Below are 19,684 nucleotides of genomic sequence, written 5' to 3' on the forward strand. Positions count from 1 at the left end.
GACAGTTTTTAATATAAATCATTAAAGTATAAGATTCAGTAGCACATATATACCTAATATTTATTTGTATCCTGTGAAAATGTCGTTGCAAGGTGCGCGTCTGAAGAAGTGTGACGTGGACATAGGCGCGGGAGGTCTGGCAACACTGCGCAGGTCGGCGGGAAGCGACTGTGACCTTGACGCCCCGACCGGGCGACCTTCGCAGGGAAATCCTGCGCTAGTCCGCCACGGAACCAGGAGAGACTCTGACAGTGGCAACTGAACACACGCTATCTGTCGGCCGGGCCCACAACTACTCGCAAACAATCACTTGGATCCAGAGTTTTAGGTTTATAATGTAATAGTAAAAGAGTTCTAAAGCGACGCGAAAAAAAACTTATTGATGAATTGTAACAAAAAAACACAAGTACTATATAAATGACTATGAGATGCAAAATTTCTAGTATGCGACACCACAAAATACGAAAATTAATTTTCACTGGTTTGTTTGCCTAATCAGTAGAGACCTGCAAAATTCGCGGATTCATTCGGTGATAGGTTAGAAATCAAACACATATACCTCTTAGATAATTTTGCTATTGGCTTACTGTTCATCTTGACGAATCTCAACCAATTATAAACCCTCAACCAAAGAAGGATCGAATCACAGACAAACCAGCTGAGACGACTTACAAGTCGGCAGCCAATGAACTTGCGTTATTTGCCCGAGTGTACAGGGGTATGTGCAGTCTATCCTGAAGGCCATCGAAACCGCGAATTTTGCAGGTCTCTAAAATAATAGCTAATGTATTACTTCTCACAATCAAAATCATTAAATCTGCCATCTAGCGGGCAAGTCCGAAACTGCCTCAGAAACTAGGTGTCGATGTCTCCCGCGCCGGCGAATGGGAAACATGGCGGACGTTGCTGTGGGCCGGATGACCTCGGCGCTCCACTCTTCAATGCCAACTCTGGGATTACGCCGTATTGACTTGTGATTGATAAGGACGGAGCCTGTTGGCCTACCCTACCCAATACCTTACAAGTTAATGGTCGTACATATAACAATACGAACAATACGAAATATACACAAAACATAGCGAAAAGTCTCTTAAAAAATAAAAGTAAATAAAGAGTATAAAAACTCGTCTTCTAAAATATTTATGCAAGGACGCACGAGCTTCCCACAGTAAACTGTTACCAAAATATAACAAAATTGATTTTTTTTTTAATGTGTAAATTTCATTACCCAATGTATGAATTAATTTTTTTTAATAATGCTTAAAATAATTCTTTAACTATTAAAATAAATACGCAGATTTTATTGGTTTAGCTACTCTGTTCATGAGAAACACTTATTTAATAATTAAGTTAAAATAGCTCAGACGTCTGAGATATTGAAAAAAAAAAAAAAATTCTATTAATTGACAAGATACTATTGCGCAGTAAATGACAATGAAAACATTCTAAGATTCTCAAATTACTTTGAACCCTACATTGACCTCTGACCTTGCTGAGCCCGACTCAGCTCTCGCGTGTCTGTCTCAGAAGGAAGTATGCCTCCAACCCACACGCCGAACTAGCCGAGTAGCAGCATCGGAAAATGCAAGTATGTTCTTCAGGAACATGTTCTGCTTACAGCATGAGAGGAATGTGACGTCATGGTCGTCACGCGTTGTTAGAAAGAAAATGTTTCTGTGAAAAGAATTTTAGCGAAAATTAGATAAAATAATCAGACAGTATAAATAAATAAATTAAGATATTAAGTATTAAAAATATGTAGTTCTGACTAAACACATTAACTACTCTTTATAACATTAAGAAAATTCCCAAAAGTGCATTTATGTCAAGCAATAATTAGGGGTAGTAACAAGTCACAAATATATGTGGGAAATAAAGGTGGTACTCCCAAATATTTCTAAGAATTAATACAATTGAACACAAACCAGACTCTTTATGTTCCATCTTAAAAGGTTTCTCTATTATTTACAATAAAATAGTTGTCCAGCTCCAACTTTAAAGACGCACGTCACCCGTGAGAAGCACTGAAGTCCACTAGTTTTAACGGTTTTCAACTTATTTTGTCGTGATGAACCAACCTACAGCCAAATTTTTTGTCGGTTTAATTCAGACTCACCGTGTATATAAGAAACTATAAAGTGTTAAAGATAAAATTTTAAAAAATCTAGAACCTATTTGATATTATTGATTAAACAAGTAACATAAAATTTAATATAATTTTAGAACAAAGTCGTGCTGACAACAAAGCTACAGTTTGCATTATGAATAATTGAATATTGCCCAATTTTTTTTTCTCGTTTAAAATACGCGTTACTTCAACCAGTGAATATACATTAATGACATTATTTGAACAATTAACTTTAAAAAGTTGTCAGGTCAAATTATAAAATGTTACTTTTTGAATAAATAATAAATCTTTTTTGCCTTATGAATAGTACGAATATATTTTTCAATATCCGCATACATTACTGTGTTTAGTGGAACGTTTTCTTGATGTAAACACAACAATGTTCAACTGTAAAACACAATTACCTGCAAATACTTATTGTTTTTAAAAATAAAATTTTCAGCGAATGATTTGCTAGAAAGTAGTATTTAAATACCTTTCTATTTTTTTTTTTTTTTTTTTTTACCGCTTTAGAAGAAATTAAAGGTGAGAAACACCATTCACCAGTTCAGCCTTGAGGCAAAATAAGTCTATTTTTTCCCCAGTTGATAGTTCCTTCTACTTTCTTTTGCATTTGTTTTGGTTGTCTTGTCTTTAAAACATGAGTGCAAGTTCATTGGCGTTATTATTTAATTTTTTTTCTAGGCACTCATAAATAAATAGCGCATAAATTTTTATTTCTTACAAATTTAAACCTCTAGCAATTTAATAATGGCATCGATTTAATGTTAAACAAAACATAACTTATTTCTGATGTATTAAATTTATTCATGCTTTATGTGACATTGAACAAATAAATTATGAATACGACCTCTGACTCGGAACAAATCATAATTCAAAACTGATTACTTAAAATGAGATAAAATAGGGTAGGTTGTTATATTTTTGAATTGTCTTCAGAGTAGCAAAGTGTTTTCAGGCTTGCACTTTGTGATGTAGTTAGTAATCCAACTAATTTTAACATATATCTACATTTTACCACGAAACTTATTTCCTTTTTTTCTCAGTGTGCCCATCCAGATAAAATGTTTAAACCCTTGATCCTGTCAGGAAAATATTTTTCGGGATTAAGACCTAGCACATAAACAAATATTTCGGCCTATGTGAAAACAATTTTTTTTAAATGCGAAAGTCACGTTGAGGAAATTAATATCGTTCGTCAGCAACAGAATTGAAGTACTTCAGGATGTTATTATTTTTAAATGTGGCGTCTCCCCCCACCACCAAAAAAAAAAAGAATTCCTTCAATGCTCCATATGCATCTCATTACTTTTTGTCGTCTATTATGACCTAGATGTCTACGACAAGTAAAATGAATCCATTTCATTTGGTTTTCCGCCCAACTCCAGGCGCATGCTGATGCGAACCTCGACATGAAACTCGCTTCAGCCACTCGCCAGCAGGTGGCCGATACTTGGCAACATTTACTACAGTAAGTGGTAACTGCTGACCACTCGCCAGCAGCTGGCCGATAATTGGCAACATTTACTACAGTAAGTGGTAACTGCTGACCACTCGCCAGCAGCTGACGATATATGGCAACATTTACTACAGTAAGTGGTAACTGCTGACCACTCGCCAGCAGCTGGCCGATACTTGACAACATTTACTACAGTAAGTGGTAACTGCTGACCACTCGTAGCTGGCCGATACTTGGCAACATTTACTACAGTAAGTGGTAACTGCTGACCACTCGCCAGCAGGTGGCCGATACTTGGCAACATTTACTACAGTAAGTGGTAACTGCTGACCACTCGCCAGCAGCTGGCCGATACTTGGCAACATTTACTACAGTAAGTGGTAACTGCTGACCACTCGCCAGCAGGTGGCCGATACTTGGCAACATTTACTACAGTAAGTGGTAACTGCTGACCACTCGCCAGCAGCTGGCCGATACTTGGCAACATTTACTACAGTAAGTGGTAACTGCTGACCACTCGCCAGCAGCTGGCCGATACTAGGCAACATTTACTACAGTAAGTGGTAACTGCTGACCACTCGCCAGCAGGTGGCCGATACTTGGCAACATTTACTACAGTAAGTGGTAACTGCTGACCACTCGCCAGCAGCTGGCCGATACTTGGCAACATTTACTACAGTAAGTGGTAACTGCTGACCACTCGCCAGCAGCTGGCCGATACTAGGCAACATTTACTACAGTAAGTGGTAACTGCTGACCACTCGCCAGTAGCTGGCCGATACTCGGCAACATTTACTACAGTAAGTGGTAACTGCTGACCACTCGCCGGCAGCTGGCCGATACTAGGCAACATTTACTACAGTAAGTGGTAACTGCTGACCACTCGCCAGCAGCTGGCCGATACTTGGCAACATTTACTACAGTAAGTGGTAACTGCTGACCACTCGCCAGCAGCTGGCCGATACTAGGCAACATTTACTACAGTAAGTGGTAACTGCTGACCACTCGCCAGCAGCTGGCCGATACTTGGCAACATTTACTACAGTAAGTGGTAACTGCTGACCACTCGCCAGCAGCTGGCCGATACTTGGCAACATTTACTACAGTAAGTGGTAACTGCTGACCACTCGCCAGCAGCTGGCCGATACTTGGCAACATTTACTACAGTAAGTGGTAACTGCTGACCACTCGCCAGCAGCTGGCCGATACTTGGCAACATTTACTACAGTAAGTGGTAACTGCTGACCACTCGCCAGCAGCTGGCCGATACTTGGCAACATTTACTACAGTAAGTGGTAACTGCTGACCACTCGCCAGCAGCTGGCCGATACTTGGCAACATTTACTACAGTAAGTGGTAACTGCTGACCACTCGCCAGCAGCTGGCCGATACTGGGCAACATTTACTACAGTAAGTGGTAACTGCTGACCACTCGCCAGCAGCTGGCCGATACTTGGCAACATTTACTACAGTAAGTGGTAACTGCTGACCACTCGCCAGCAGCTGGCCGATACTTGGCAACATTTACTACAGTAAGTGGTAACTGCTGACCACTCGCCGGCAGCTGGCCGATACTAGGCAACATTTACTACAGTAAGTGGTAACTGCTGACCACTCGCCAGCAGCTGGCCGATACTTGGCAACATTTACTACAGTAAGTGGTAACTGCTGACCACTCGCCGGCAGCTGGCCGATACTTGGCAACATTTACTACAGTAAGTGGTAACTGCTGACCACTCGCCGGCAGCTGGCCGATACTTGGCAACATTTACTACAGTAAGTGGTAACTGCTGACCACTCGCCAGCAGCTGGCCGATACTTGGCAACATTTACTACAGTAAGTGGTAACTGCTGACCACTCGCCAGCAGCTGGCCGATACTAGGCAACATTTACTACAGTAAGTGGTAACTGCTGACCACTCGCCAGCAGCTGGCCGATACTCGGCAACATTTACTACAGTAAGTGGTAACTGCTGACCACTCGCCAGCAGCTGGCCGATACTCGGCAACATTTACTACAGTAAGTGGTAACTGCTGACCACTCGCCAGCAGCTGGCCGATACTCGGCAACATTTACTACAGTAAGTGGTAACTGCTGACCACTCGTAGCTGGCCGATACTCGGAAACATTTACTACAGTAAATGGTAACTGCTGACCACTCGCCAGCAGCTGGCCGATACTCGGCAATATTTACTACAGTAAGTGGTAACTGCTGACCACTCGTAGCTGGCCGATACTCGGCAACATTTACTACAGTAAATGGTAACTGCTGACCACTCGCCAGCAGCTGGCCGATACTCGGCAACATTTACTACAGTAAGTGGTAACTGCTGACCACTCGTAGCTGGCCGATACTTGGCAACATTTACTACAGTAAGTGGTAACTGCTGACCACTCGCCAGCAGCTGGCCGATACTCGGCAACATTTACTACAGTAAGTGGTAACTGCTGACCACTCGCCAGCAGCTGGCCGATACTCGGCAACATTTACTACAGTAAGTGGTAACTGCTGACCACTCGTAGCTGGCCGATACTTGGCAACATTTACTACAGTAAGTGGTAACTGCTGACCACTCGCCAGCAGCTGGCCGATACTCGGCAACATTTACTACAGTAAGTGGTAACTGCTGACCACTCGTAGCTGGCCGATACTTGGCAACATTTACTACAGTAAGTGGTAACTGCTGACCACTCGCCAGCAGCTGGCCGATACTCGGCAACATTTACTACAGTAATTGGTAACTGCTGACCACTCGCCAGCAGCTGGCCGATACTCGGCAACATTTACTACAGTAAGTGGTAACTGCTGACCACTCGTAGCTGGCCGATACTCGGCAACATTTACTACAGTAAATGGTAACTGCTGACCACTCGCCAGCAGCTGGCCGATACTTGGCAACATTTACTACAGTAAGTGGTAACTGCTGACCACTCGCCAGCAGCTGGCCGATACTTGGCAACATTTACTACAGTAAATGGTAACTGCTGACCACTCGCCCTGGGACACTCTGCACCCTGGCTGCTGCCCTCGTGTCGCCAACACAACAACGCTGTTACTGGCAAACAATTCCAACACTGCCAACTATGTTTACGTACATTTACTACAAATCTTTTTTGAAATATCTGTTTCAATACAATTCAGTTTTGTTTATTGCATCTTTTAGAATCATGTTTGAGTAAAATTTTTTGCATAAAGATATTTGACAAGTGATTCATACAAAAATGTAATGATAAAACACACATCTATGAAAACACAGAAATTACAAAAAATCATAACAAAATATGTAAAAAATTACCATATAAAACCAATATTTAAATCGCTTTAAAAAGTATTTTATTTATACAAAGCTGCATGTTTGAGAAACATGTTACTTGTAAATGTACATATAATTATTGTGTAACTCGCTTGCTTAGTAATAATACCATCTTTACTGCAAAGTTAATTTGTTTATATCTTGTATTTTACATGTAATAATAAACTTTCAACAGTGAAAGTTTTCCAAATTTATAGTTTGATTATAGTTATTTTATTGCTACTATTATTTTTGTGACACCCGAAAGAACGCATGTATAGTTTTTTTTTTTTTATTTCACTTGAAATCTAATAAACAAAAATCCCACAGTACAAAAAATCGAATTAGATCACCTTCTGATTAATTTTGTTTTATTTGAATACGAAGACTTTTACGGGTAAATTATGTAAACACGCAAATGATTTATTCTGTCAACGTGAACACAGAGCCACACGAACGCCTGGAGTTACAGCATGCAGTTATTCACATAAATATAGGCGCGCCCCAACTCCTTCCGTCGGAACGACACGGAAATGATATCACCGCCGAGCATGCACAGCTCGCGTGACCGGCGGGGATATTGACAAAGCGAGCAGGTTGCCATGGCAGCGCGGCGAAACAGCGCCACAGTTCCAACCAGATCTGGATCCGGTCAAGGCTTCCCATCCGCCGAGTGCGTCCAAGCTCGACCCAGCCGCAGAAGAAGCGCTCTTACAGAGGCGAGCATTTAGTGTCGGCCTCCCGGGTCGCTTATTGGCTGCTTAAACGGCCTTCCTTGTCTCTGATTGGCCACTGGGTCGCTTATTGGCTGCTTAAACGGCCTTCCTTGTCTCTGATTGGCCACTGGGTCGCTTATTGGCTGCTTAAACGGCCTTCCTTGTCTCTGATTGGCCACTGGGTCGCTTATTGGCTGCTTAAACGGCCTTCCTTGTCTCTGATTGGCCACTGGGTCGCTTATTGGCTGCTTAAACGGCCTTCCTTGTCTCTGATTGGCCACTGGGTCGCTTATTGGCTGCTTAAACGGCCTTCCTTGTCTCTGATTGGCCACTGGGTCGCTTATTGGCTGCTTAAACGGCCTTCCTTGCCTCGCATTGGTTGGATATGTCTAGGGAATGGAAACATTCGCGGTTTGAATGACCACTAGGATAGACTCCACGATTCTCTATGTACTCGGGCAACTATCACCTGGTCATTGGCTACCGACTCGGGACACCTGTTTACTGCGATTCTTATGATTCGATACTTCTTTTTTTGAGTGTTTGCCACCGGCTCAGAGTCCTTCAGGTAATTTGCGGTCCAATCACTGACGCAGCATTAAGCCAGCCTGTCTCGAAATGAATCCGCGAATTTTTCCGGTCTCTAGATATGCCGTACCTGGGCATAGATTGCCATATTACTGGTCAGTTCAGCCTTTTTGACGTGATAACGTCTAATAAATCGATGAACGCCGGCTGCACGCGCGAAAAGGCATGACTCATTGTCACGTTCCGCCTGAGCCGAGCGTGCAAGAACCGGCCAACCACCGTGCGAGAAAATGTTCTATAATATCAAACAGGTTAAGGCGGGCATTTTAAAAAATTCGATTTATTTGTCCAATTTCGTCATTTCAAATTGACAATTTATTGACATTGATTTGAGTTCAGTTTATTTCTATAAATAATTGTTCGTGATTATATTTAAACAAATTATTAAAATTACATTTGCAAAAACTGTAAATAATATTTGAAAATTAAAGAGTATGCAATTTTTCATCAATGTTTTCTTATGATGTTATCACGTAAAATTATCGTCCGTAAACCGACTTTACAGACATCCCCCCCCCCCCATTTTTTTTAGTGTTTGGCTGGAATGCTGAATGCCTTGGTATTCCGTGATCGTGTCGTTACGTCACCAGACGCGTCAGGTTGAAGCACGCAGTCGTGGACAGGTCTACGCCCGCAGTTGTTCACATCAGAACCTTCATGTGTGGGATCAGAGTTCCGTTACAAGGGATTCACATGACATTCATGGGGTGGAAATCTTTTTGCTATTAAGATAATATGCCAAAATTAAGGGATGTAGAAACCTCTCCCGAACACTCATAGCTTTAAGTTAGGTTAGGAAAAAAAACCTAGGGATCTGAGGCTAGGGTCTCGTGTTGAAGGACTCGGTAATTTCGCAAACCGACCGACTGCCTTTTGGCGACAGACGACCTGATGCTATGTTCATTCTGGAGCAAAGTCCGCGGCAGCAACTCGCGATTAATTGACGTAATTAAACTTATTAATGTATACACAGGCGTACACTACATTCTTAGTTTCTAGTTACACGAGCTGGCTGCAGCCTGGCGGAAAACGACGAAAGTCGCCCCCCAAAAAAACAGTAACGCCCAAAAACCAATGCGCACAGCAATGTGCAAGCCCCCAACCCCCCCGCATGGTAGACTCTTTTCTACTCTGTCCAACTCTTCTTCCGGAACCATCCTTCTGTTTCCCGTAACCAACCTGCTTGATATTAATGCATGACATTTTTGCATCCCGCATGTCAGTGCCCAGGGTTTTTTTTCCCTGTGTCTATGCAGGTTTTACCTGGGCCCAACTTATCTAGTTTTTAGTCTAGCATAGTCAGTGAGGGGAGTTAGTCATAACGCCAATCGCTGCCATGGCTGGCCAATCCCCTCCTATAGCCCGTCCCACTCTTAGATTGCAGTACGAGGCTTATGGCGCGCGCTGTTGCCAAATCTCTAACACATTACGAATTTCAGGAGATGCTTGTCTTTGTAATTTGGATCGAACAAGAAGCATTTTAAGATATCATATCGTAATTTATAATATTTTATACTATTACACATGTAAATGTGTAATAATGCCACTTTTACGTAAATTTCAAATAAAAACTACCTATTGTAGACGAAAATTTCTTATAGTTTTCTTTTCTGTTCTAAAAATCCCATATATATATATAATTATATATATATATATATCACATTTTCATGGGCCCGATAAATGCCGTATTTTTGGACAAGTCATGTCCAAAATTATAAATAAAATACGGCAATGGAAATTCTCGGTCGAGTAAGTTATGGGAAAAATCCGAACAATTGGTTCGAAATGGGGAAGATTTTTTGAAAAACAGAAAAATCGCAACAACTCCCATAATATGAATAATATCGAATCCGTTTTAACGTATGATAACTCGGATTACCTAATGCCGAAAAATGTTTTCTAAATACATTTTTGATACGACCAGCCATAACTGCATGGGTTCGAAAAAAAATTTCACCGGACAAAAAAACGTAACTGCCTTAGTAAACACCTTATCAAATCTGTTTAAATTGTTTGTAATAATATCATAATTATTTTCCAAAACTTTGTCTAAAACAATGTTTGATAAGATGCTTGGCGTTGAGAAGGATAGAAAAATAATTCAAAATTTTGTACCGTGATCGCTATTGAATTCCTTCGTATTTATTTCAAACATTTTACATATTATGTTCAAGAATCGATTATAATATTTTTTGTTGACTAAGGAAGCCATGTATTTGAAATTGCTTGTAGGACAGAACCCCACTTATCTAAACACACGACCCTGTTTCCTCTTACGACGGCAGCGCGCGCTCTTGTACTGATAAGACACATCTTTAACAGCTATTTCCACGGAAACTGTAGAAGCAATTGAGATGGGGCTGCTTTTAAAAACTAATTAAATTCATTGTGAACATTTTTCTCGCTTTCGTCCTCCATCTATTTTTAACAGAAAAAAAGTTTTCCGCGGGTCAACTTTTTGATGTGTCAGTTTGTGAGAAAATGCATTTCAATATATTAAAAAAATTATTTAAGTGAAACCTGTACAGTTTTTGTCTTAACATTTGTTCGGTGGCGTCCTAAGGCATTAATTTACTAATAAAAAAAATCTGAATGAAATACACAAGTAGGTTTTCTTTTTTTGATGTGAAACATATCGGAATACTTCAAAACAGTTCGCAACGAATAAGTTATGTTTTTTAATTTTTTCGGACACTTAAAATATTGTTAAGTATTCAAAATAAGCATTGCCTGATGCGTATTTTGATTCTATACAATATGAAAAAAAGCTTGGTCCAAAAATTAAAATTTTAAATTTCGTTTGATATTTGGCAACAACGCACGAAGAAACAAGGACAGTGCTAACGGCAATCGGCGTGTGTTAGAGAGAGAGAGAATGCGCCCATTTACTTCCACACTGCAATCTAAGAGTGGGATGCTCTATAGCACATGATGCATGCTTCCTCTCTCGCATGGCTTAAACCTGGCATGATTAGAGCGTATAGGCTTCGGCCTGAGACGCACTTAGAGTCTCTCCCTAACCCAGACCTCTCCCAAATACACTTAGTTTTTAGTTAGGTTAAGAAAAAAAAATGTTTCCCAAAAATGTTTCACGAAAACGTTGCATTAAATTTCGGCCTTGAAATTTTACTCCCATCGCACCCAAAGAAGTTTTACTTCAAAAAAAGTTAAAAAATTATCATTACTAGAATATTGTCGTAAAATACACCAACTAATAAATAAAAGAACAATCACACTCATAAGTAATTATACACTGTTTCACCTACCAGAAGTAAAACTAAAAAAAAATCTCTACTACAAAAAAAAATCAAAATCAAAATTCAAAAAATCTTAATGCATCCGAAACATAGGTAACACACGCAAATATACACACAAGCACAACACATACACATAAGAGACTACAAACATACATAATTTTAATTAAATTTTAAATTTGTAAAAAGATTTTAATAGAACCATTTGTATTTTCCCCCACAACCTTCTCGAAATAATATAAAAATCCATATTTATAAAAGTTTTTGATAAAAAATGTTGCACAAAACATACAAACTTATGTAACATATATTTACTCGGAAATATTAATAAGTACACATTTTTAATGAAATTTGCTTTTAAATTCCTCGACTAGATAACACTGTAACCAGTTATTTGTAGATGTAGGCTCAATTCATGATAATATATAAGTTAAGCTCTCCGAAAACACACACCATAAAAGAAGATTATCAGGTTATCAGGTTATACCCGTAATGTAGGTCTGGCAGTTCAGGATTCTTGTCTTAAATGCTTGCAATAGGTATTTTTCTTTCCCTATATGCTTACCATTTTTTGCTTGGCTATATTCCGTACTAATTATTGCCAAATCAGGCCTAGTGTTTCGGAGATTATTGGCCTATATACATGACATTGGTCATGACATGGTTGAAACGTATACAAAAAATTGACAAAAGACACGTGGTTCAGAGATATTTTGAATAAATGCTTGACTTTGGTCATGGCAAATTTAAAAGGCATACCAAGTATTGCCGAAGGTCTCATTGTTCGGAGATTTTTTGTATGCATGCATGCAGGACCACTTCGAAAAAAAAAATATCACTGAAAGAATAGCAAGCAGCCTTCTTACAACAATAGTTAGGCATATCAGACATGAAACAAAGTCCTAAAATGCAAAGTTAGCCCTAAAAGGACAAAGAGTTTACATGATGAGTTGAACAATACAATATAATAATTTAAAATGCTAGGCTAGTGTTTTAATACAAATTTGATAACAGTGCTCCAAAAAATCTAAAACAATGCCAGGATTGTAGTGCTTTAAATGCTCGTAGAATGAAACAGAGATGGACAGATAAATCGTGATTACTTTACATGTTAACAACACGGAGGGTGATTAGATCTTATTGAAACGTAATGATATCTGATACATTCAACCTGTTCTCTCATCAAAATTTCTTGCGCAACTTCTAATGCAATTGTTGGTAACCAATGTTGTCGTCGACACTGACAGATGATGATAAATGTTTAACGTGCTAGCACTCCATACAAAACATTTGGCTGAAACTTTTTTTTTGTAATGTTTCTCTCCACAGGCAGAAATGACTTCGTTGGTGGAATTGATAATGAAGCTCTCGACTTCAGTCAACTTGAAGACTTCATTAACGATGAAAACGAAGGAAATAATACGTGAGTACTAACACTGGCAAATGTTGTGTGAGTATAGTCATATTTTGGTACATTTTTGGTGAATGTCACGCATTGAATCAATAAATTAACGTAAAAGTAACAACATAAAATAAATACGAGTATTTTTTAATGGAAAAAAAAGATACACTTTTTTATGCTATAACTACATATTAGAAAGTTTTACATTTATGAATCTTTGGTCATTACTTCAATAATTTGTTCGAAGAAGGCTGAGTGAAGTATCGTTTAGTAGTGTTTGTTTGTAAATCGACTCAGACCACTCCCGTGATATTGATAGTCAATATTTTAAAAGTAATAACAGATTGTTAGGTAACTGACACAGAAAAATATTAATATTTCGTGGTTAAATAATAATTTTAACTCACAGATAAATAAATAAATGGTAGTACCTACATATCATAGGAATATAAAGTTGTATTTTTCAGAGCGTTTTTGTGAATAAACAATAAGTTTAAAGCAAATATAATTAATAAATGATAGTACCTACATGTCATAGGAATAGAAGTTTTATTTTTCAGAGCGTTTTGGTAAATTTTTAATACGCAAACGAGAGTTATAAAGTGCCCTCTAAAGTAGGGTCTTTCGTGTAGGTAGGAAAGTCCTTGGAATGTTTGAATTCCCCTCCATTCTTTTGTTATATTTCCCCCTCTCCCTTCTTACTCTCCCACTATTGTCGGATTGTCCATTTGGTGGATACCACCTTATGTAATACAGTGTGTCCATAAACGAATAGCCAAGTCATAAAATGTAATAGTATCAAGTGTAAGCGGTGTGGAGTGTTGGTTGTCTCGAAGAGCAACAAACATGCGCGAGCATTTTCTCGCTCGCAGCGCCACCTGCGCAACATGGCGAATCCTGAGCGTGAAGCGTTTTGTGCTCTGCAATTTGCTACGAGTGAACCTGTCATTTCTGTTTAACGTGCGTTTTGTTTAAAGTTTAATTGTGACGCCCCATGTGGCAGAAACATCCGCGGGTGGTCGAGACGACAGAGCTCTTTTAATGCATGTGTATGCCAGATGCGTGAGCTAATAATGCATGTGTATGCCAGGTTCATGAGCTAATAATGAGAGTGTATGCCAGATGCGTGAGCTAATTATTCATGTGTATGCAAGATGCGTGAGCTAATAATGCATGTATATGCCAGCCGCGTGAGCTAATAATGCACGTGTATGCCAAATGCGTGACCTAATAATGCATGTGTATGCCAGATTCGTGAGTTAATAATGATAGTGAATGCCTGATGCGTGAGCTAATAATGCATGTGTATGCCAGATTCGTGAGCTAATAATGAGAGTGTATGCCAAATGCGTGAGCTAATAATGCATGGGTATGCCAGACGCGCGAGCTAATAATGCATGTGCATGCAATATGCGTGAGCTAATAATACATGTGTATGTTAGTGTGTGGCCGGGAAGGGTACCTACCACATATTAGGAAAGATTACAAATGGAGAATTAGCAGTCAGACGTCAAGTTGTTTTTTTCCCCCATTTTATTGTTCTTGATTTTCACATTCCAATATGGCGGATGTTTGTTTACATTTGTATCAGCTGTTCTAGTATTAATTTACTAACGGATGTAGCTAAGCTGTTCGGAGGAAAATTATATCTAAATATTATTGGTTAATATGTTTATATGTATTAGAAGTCCGAGAAAGAATGTTTGTAATACAGATGTAACGACATGAACAGACGGCCGCCATGTTGGCTCGTGTGCGCAGGTACTTCGCGAGCACGCTGGCGCACGAGGCGGCGCGCGGCCAGGCGGCGAGCGCTACCCTGGCGCCGGCAGCAGTCGAGGTCGGCGGCGCGCAGGCAGTGCTGGGCCAGACCGCGCCCGGCTACACCGCGCCGTGAGTGCCCGGCACTTCGCTCCACTCTCCCTTCCAGGCACTTCAGCAGTGCCGTCCACCAGCTGTGGCTCCCATCCCTCCCTTCCAGGCACTTCAGCAGTGCCGTCCAGCAGCTGTGGATCCCAGCCCTCCCTTCACAGCCACTTCAGCAGTGCCGTCCAGCAGCTGTGGCTCCCAACCCTCCCTTCACAGCCACTTCAGCAGTGCCGTCCAGCAGCTGTGGATCCCATCCCTCCCTTCACAGCCACTTCAGCAGTGCCGTCCAGCAGCTGTGGCTCCCAACCCTCCCTTCACAGCCACTTCAGCAGTGCCGTCGAGCAGCTGTGGATCCCATCCCTCCCTTCACAGCCTATTCAGCAGTGCCGTCGAGCAGCTGTGGATCCCATCCCTCCCTTCACAGCCACTCCAGCAGTGCCGTCCACCAGCTGTGGATCCCAACCCTCCCTTCACAGCCACTTCAGCAGTGCCGTCCAGCAGCTGTGGCTCCCAGCCCTCCGTTCACAGCCACTCCAGCAGTGCCGTCCACCAGCTGTGGATCCCAACCCTCCCTTCACAGCCATTCAGCAGTGCCGTAGAGCAGCTGTGGATCCCATCCCTCCCTTCACAGCCACTTCAGCAGTGCCGTCCAGCAGCTGTGGCTCCCAGCCCTCCCTTCACAGCCACTTCAGCAGTGCCGTCGAGCAGCTGTGGATCCCATCCCTCCCTTCACAGCCTATTCAGCAGTGCCGTCGAGCAGCTGTGGATCCCATCCCTCCCTTCACAGCCACTCCAGCAGTGCCGTCCACCAGCTGTGGATCCCAACCCTCCCTTCACAGCCACTTCAGCAGTGCCGTCCAGCAGCTGTGGCTCCCAGCCCTCCGTTCACAGCCACTCCAGCAGTGCCGTCCACCAGCTGTGGATCCCAACCCTCCCTTCACAGCCATTCAGCAGTGCCGTAGAGCAGCTGTGGATCCCATCCCTCCCTTCACAGCCACTTCAGCAGTGCCGTCCAGCAGCTGTGGCTCCCAGCCCTCCCTTCACAGCCACTTCAGCAGTGCCGTCGAGCAGCTGTGGATCCCATCCCTCCCTTCACAGCCTATTCAGCAGTGCCGTCGAGCAGCTGTGGATCCCATCCCTCCCTTCACAGCCACTCCAGCAGTGCCGTCCACCAGCTGTGGATCCCAACCCTCCCTTCACAGCCACTTCAGCAGTGCCGTCCAGCAGCTGTGGCTCCCAGCCCTCCGTTCACAGCCACTCCAGCAGTGCCGTCCACCAGCTGTGGATCCCAGCCCTCCCTTCACAGCCACTCCAGCAGTGCCGTCCAGCAGCTGTGGATCCCATCCCTCCCTTCACAGCCACTTCAGCAGTGCCGTCCAGCAGCTGTGGCTCCCAGCCCTCCCTTCACAGCCACTTCAGCAGTGCCGTCGAGCAGCTGTGGATCCCATCCCTCCCTTCACAGCCTATTCAGCAGTGCCGTCGAGCAGCTGTGGATCCCATCCCTCCCTTCACAGCCACTCCAGCAGTGCCGTCCACCAGCTGTGGATCCCAACCCTCCCTTCACAGCCACTTCAGCAGTGCCGTCCAGCAGCTGTGGCTCCCAGCCCTCCGTTCACAGCCACTCCAGCAGTGCCGTCCACCAGCTGTGGATCCCAACCCTCCCTTCACAGCCATTCAGCAGTGCCGTAGAGCAGCTGTGGATCCCATCCCTCCCTTCACAGCCACTTCAGCAGTGCCGTCGAGCAGCTGTGGATCCCATCCCTCCCTCCACAGCCATTCAGCAGTGCCGTCCAGCAGCTGTGGCTCCCGACCCTCCCTTCACACCACTCAGCAGTGCCGTCCAGCAGCTGTGGATCCCATCCCTCCCTTCACAGCCACTTCAGCAGTGCCGTCCAGCAGCTGTGGCTCCCAGCCCTCCGTTCACAGCCACTCCAGCAGTGCCGTCCACCAGCTGTGGATCCCAACCCTCCCTTCACAGCCATTCAGCAGTGCCGTCGAGCAGCTGTGGATCCCATCCCTCCCTTCACAGCCACTTCAGCAGTGCCGTCGAGCAGCTGTGGATCCCATCCCTCCCTCCACAGCCATTCAGCAGTGCCGTCCAGCAGCTGTGGCTCCCGACCCTCCCTTCACAGCCACTCAGCAGTGCCGTCCAGCAGCTGTGGCTCCCATCCCTCCCTTCACAGCCACTTCAGCAGTGCCGTCGAGCAGCTGTGGATCCCATCCCTCCCTCCACAGCCATTCAGCAGTGCCGTTCAGCAGCTGTGGCTCCCGACCCTCCCTTCACAGCCACTCAGCAGTGCCGTCCAGCAGCTGTGGATCCCATCCCTCCCTTCACAGCCACTTCAGCAGTGCCGTCGAGCAGCTGTGGATCCCATCCCTCCCTCCACAGCCATTCAGCAGTGCCGTCCAGCAGCTGTGGCTCCCGACCCTCCCTTCACAGCCACTCAGCAGTGCCGTCCAGCAGTTGTGGATCCCATCCCTCCCTTCACAGCCACTTCAGCAGTGCCGTCCAGCAGCTGTGGATCCCATCCCTCCCTCCACAGCCATTCAGCAGTGCCGTCCAGCAGCTGTGGCTCCCGACCCTCCCTTCACAGCCACTCAGCAGTGCCGTCCAGCAGTTGTGGATCCCATCCCTCCCTTCACAGCCACTTCAGCAGTGCCGTCGAGCAGCTGTGGATCCCATCCCTCCCTCCACAGCCATTCAGCAGTGCCGTCCAGCAGCTGTGGCTCCCGACCCTCCCTTCACAGCCACTCAGCAGTGCCGTCCAGCAGTTGTGGATCCCATCCCTCCCTTCACAGCCACTTCAGCAGTGCCGTCCAGCAGCTGTGGCTCCCATCCCTCCCTTCACAGCCACTTCAGCAGTGCCGTCGAGCAGCTGTGGATCCCATCCCTCCCTCCACAGCCATTCAGCAGTGCCGTTCAGCAGCTGTGGCTCCCGACCCTCCCTTCACAGCCACTCAGCAGTGCCGTCCAGCAGCTGTGGATCCCATCCCTCCCTTCACAGCCACTTCAGCAGTGCCGTCGAGCAGCTGTGGATCCCATCCCTCCCTCCACAGCCATTCAGCAGTGCCGTCCAGCAGCTGTGGCTCCCGACCCTCCCTTCACAGCCACTTCAGCAGTGCCGTCGAGCAGCTGTGGATCCCATCCTTCCCTTCACAGCCATTCAGGGAATCCTTCAGCCACTTCAGCAGTGCTATTGAGCAGCTGTGGATCGAAACCCTTCCTTAACGGCCATTCAGGGAATGTTGTCAAACAGCTATAAATTCGCACCTTTCAAATACAATGATTTTTTTTGTATCAAGCCATACCATGTAAAGATCTCAGGCTTTCGCGGCCAATGTTTGGAATTGCTTGGCTTCTGGGTTGTAGCTGCGTCGAAGCAGTTAATAACATAGATTATTACAATTTTTCCTGCCCTTTAATGCTCTCGCCTGAGCGGGGAGTGTTTCCCGAAAGGCTGGAGCTGTGGGACTCTGAAGTTAACTGCTCCCTCATGATGGCGACTACAACGTCGAACGAAATGTTGGTGATATCTTCACACTGGAATAGTGAGTCAGTGCAGCCCCTCACAGCTCGTCTCCTGGGAGACTTCCCAACCCAGAGTAGCCGGTGTCGATGGTTCTTACCTCCCCTCCATAGAAGATGGTGATGATGTTGATGAGTTCCACCCACACTGGGATAGTGAGACAGTGCAGCCCCTCACAGCTCGTCTCCTAGGAGACTTTCCAGCCCAGAGTAACCAGCGGCTATGGTGCTGACCCTCCGCCATTGAAGATGGTAATGGAGGCAGTCGATGGTTCGCGAGTTCCATTAGTGGCGTCAGCGGCAAAGATGACACGACGGAGGTGATGGTTACCTTACTGGCTCCAGCAGCGATGTAGGAGAAAGACGGTGGCGAGCCGCGCACCAGTCCACCATTCGATGAAATGTGTTGGTTGGTTTACCCTCTCATAAAGTTGACCTTTAGGCCCCTAGACGGGTGAATGGTCTCACTCGGGAGTTCTTCCCCCACCGCTTTTCTCTCGAACAGCGATGGCCATGACTTCTCCCCACTCTATTTATTACCAGTTGAGGAGATCACCCTCCTTATCTCTCGAAATATTGATTGTAGGTATGGGTGTAGAGGTCCCACAACTCTCTACACTCGTCCAAGTGCAGTCGAAATGACTCTCCGGAATAAGAGACATGTTGCTAACATCAAACTGAAATTTGCTTCCAGCCGTCTGCTGTATTTATAACACAGAGTCCTCCCTTCTCACTCACCTACCCACCAGCCTGGCTTCCTTGCCAGTTCTGAAAGGTGACATGTGCGCTCTCCTCTGACCTGGCTTGTAGACCTGCCTCTTTCCCTCTTCCACCTCGACTCTTCTACATCCATAATAGATAAGTGATTTAGTCCTCTCCAGACGTGGCATCAAGCATTCCCAACCTCTTAATAGCATCATAAATACCTTTGCCGACCAATCTGGCATCATCACCAAAGAAAAATTTCAAGTTGTGATATAACTCAGGGATTAAATAAATTATTTTAATTGAGACTCACATTTACTATCGTAAAATTTAGATTATAACTAACACATCTTACTACTTTATAATTGATATAATATTAGAAGCATTTATCCTACTTTTTTGAGATTGATCAAATACTTGCCACTTCACAAACAAACGATTACCTTTCCGAATATTTTCATGCTACACCAAATAATTTTTGGTTACTTTTTAGGCTGAATTTTGTCCTCATAGTATCCAAAATGTATCGGCGAACCTCGTATATCTTCCATGTAGTACAATTTTGAATGTTAATTCCATATTTTAGCAACAGAATATTTCGGTTGAACAGATTTGAACAAATCCAGTATTTTCAAAACATTTAAGACAAAAGCTTGAAAGACTCCTTTGTAGAAAGTAAATCCACTTAGTTCCAAAATTAAGAGAATTCCTTATCAATCTATAATATCTTAGGTGTTGATACT

General features: G+C 43.8%; 1 protein-coding gene across 5 annotated transcripts in view; it reads left to right on the top strand.

The window, feature by feature from the left end:
* Positions 1-19,684, top strand: part of LOC134529858 (myelin regulatory factor) — a 103,006-nt gene that overhangs the window by 27,515 nt on the left and 55,807 nt on the right. For all 5 annotated transcript variants that reach the window (XM_063364373.1, XM_063364375.1, XM_063364376.1 and 2 more), the window contains exons 2-3: positions 12,769-12,862; positions 14,603-14,734. In XM_063364373.1, the coding sequence (XP_063220443.1) occupies positions 12,769-12,862; positions 14,603-14,734 (226 nt within the window). The remainder of the gene's footprint in view (positions 1-12,768; positions 12,863-14,602; positions 14,735-19,684) is intronic.

Source organism: Bacillus rossius, chromosome 2 (assembly GCF_032445375.1).
Source record: "Bacillus rossius redtenbacheri isolate Brsri chromosome 2, Brsri_v3, whole genome shotgun sequence".
Classification (NCBI taxonomy): Eukaryota; Metazoa; Arthropoda; class Insecta; order Phasmatodea; family Bacillidae; genus Bacillus; species Bacillus rossius.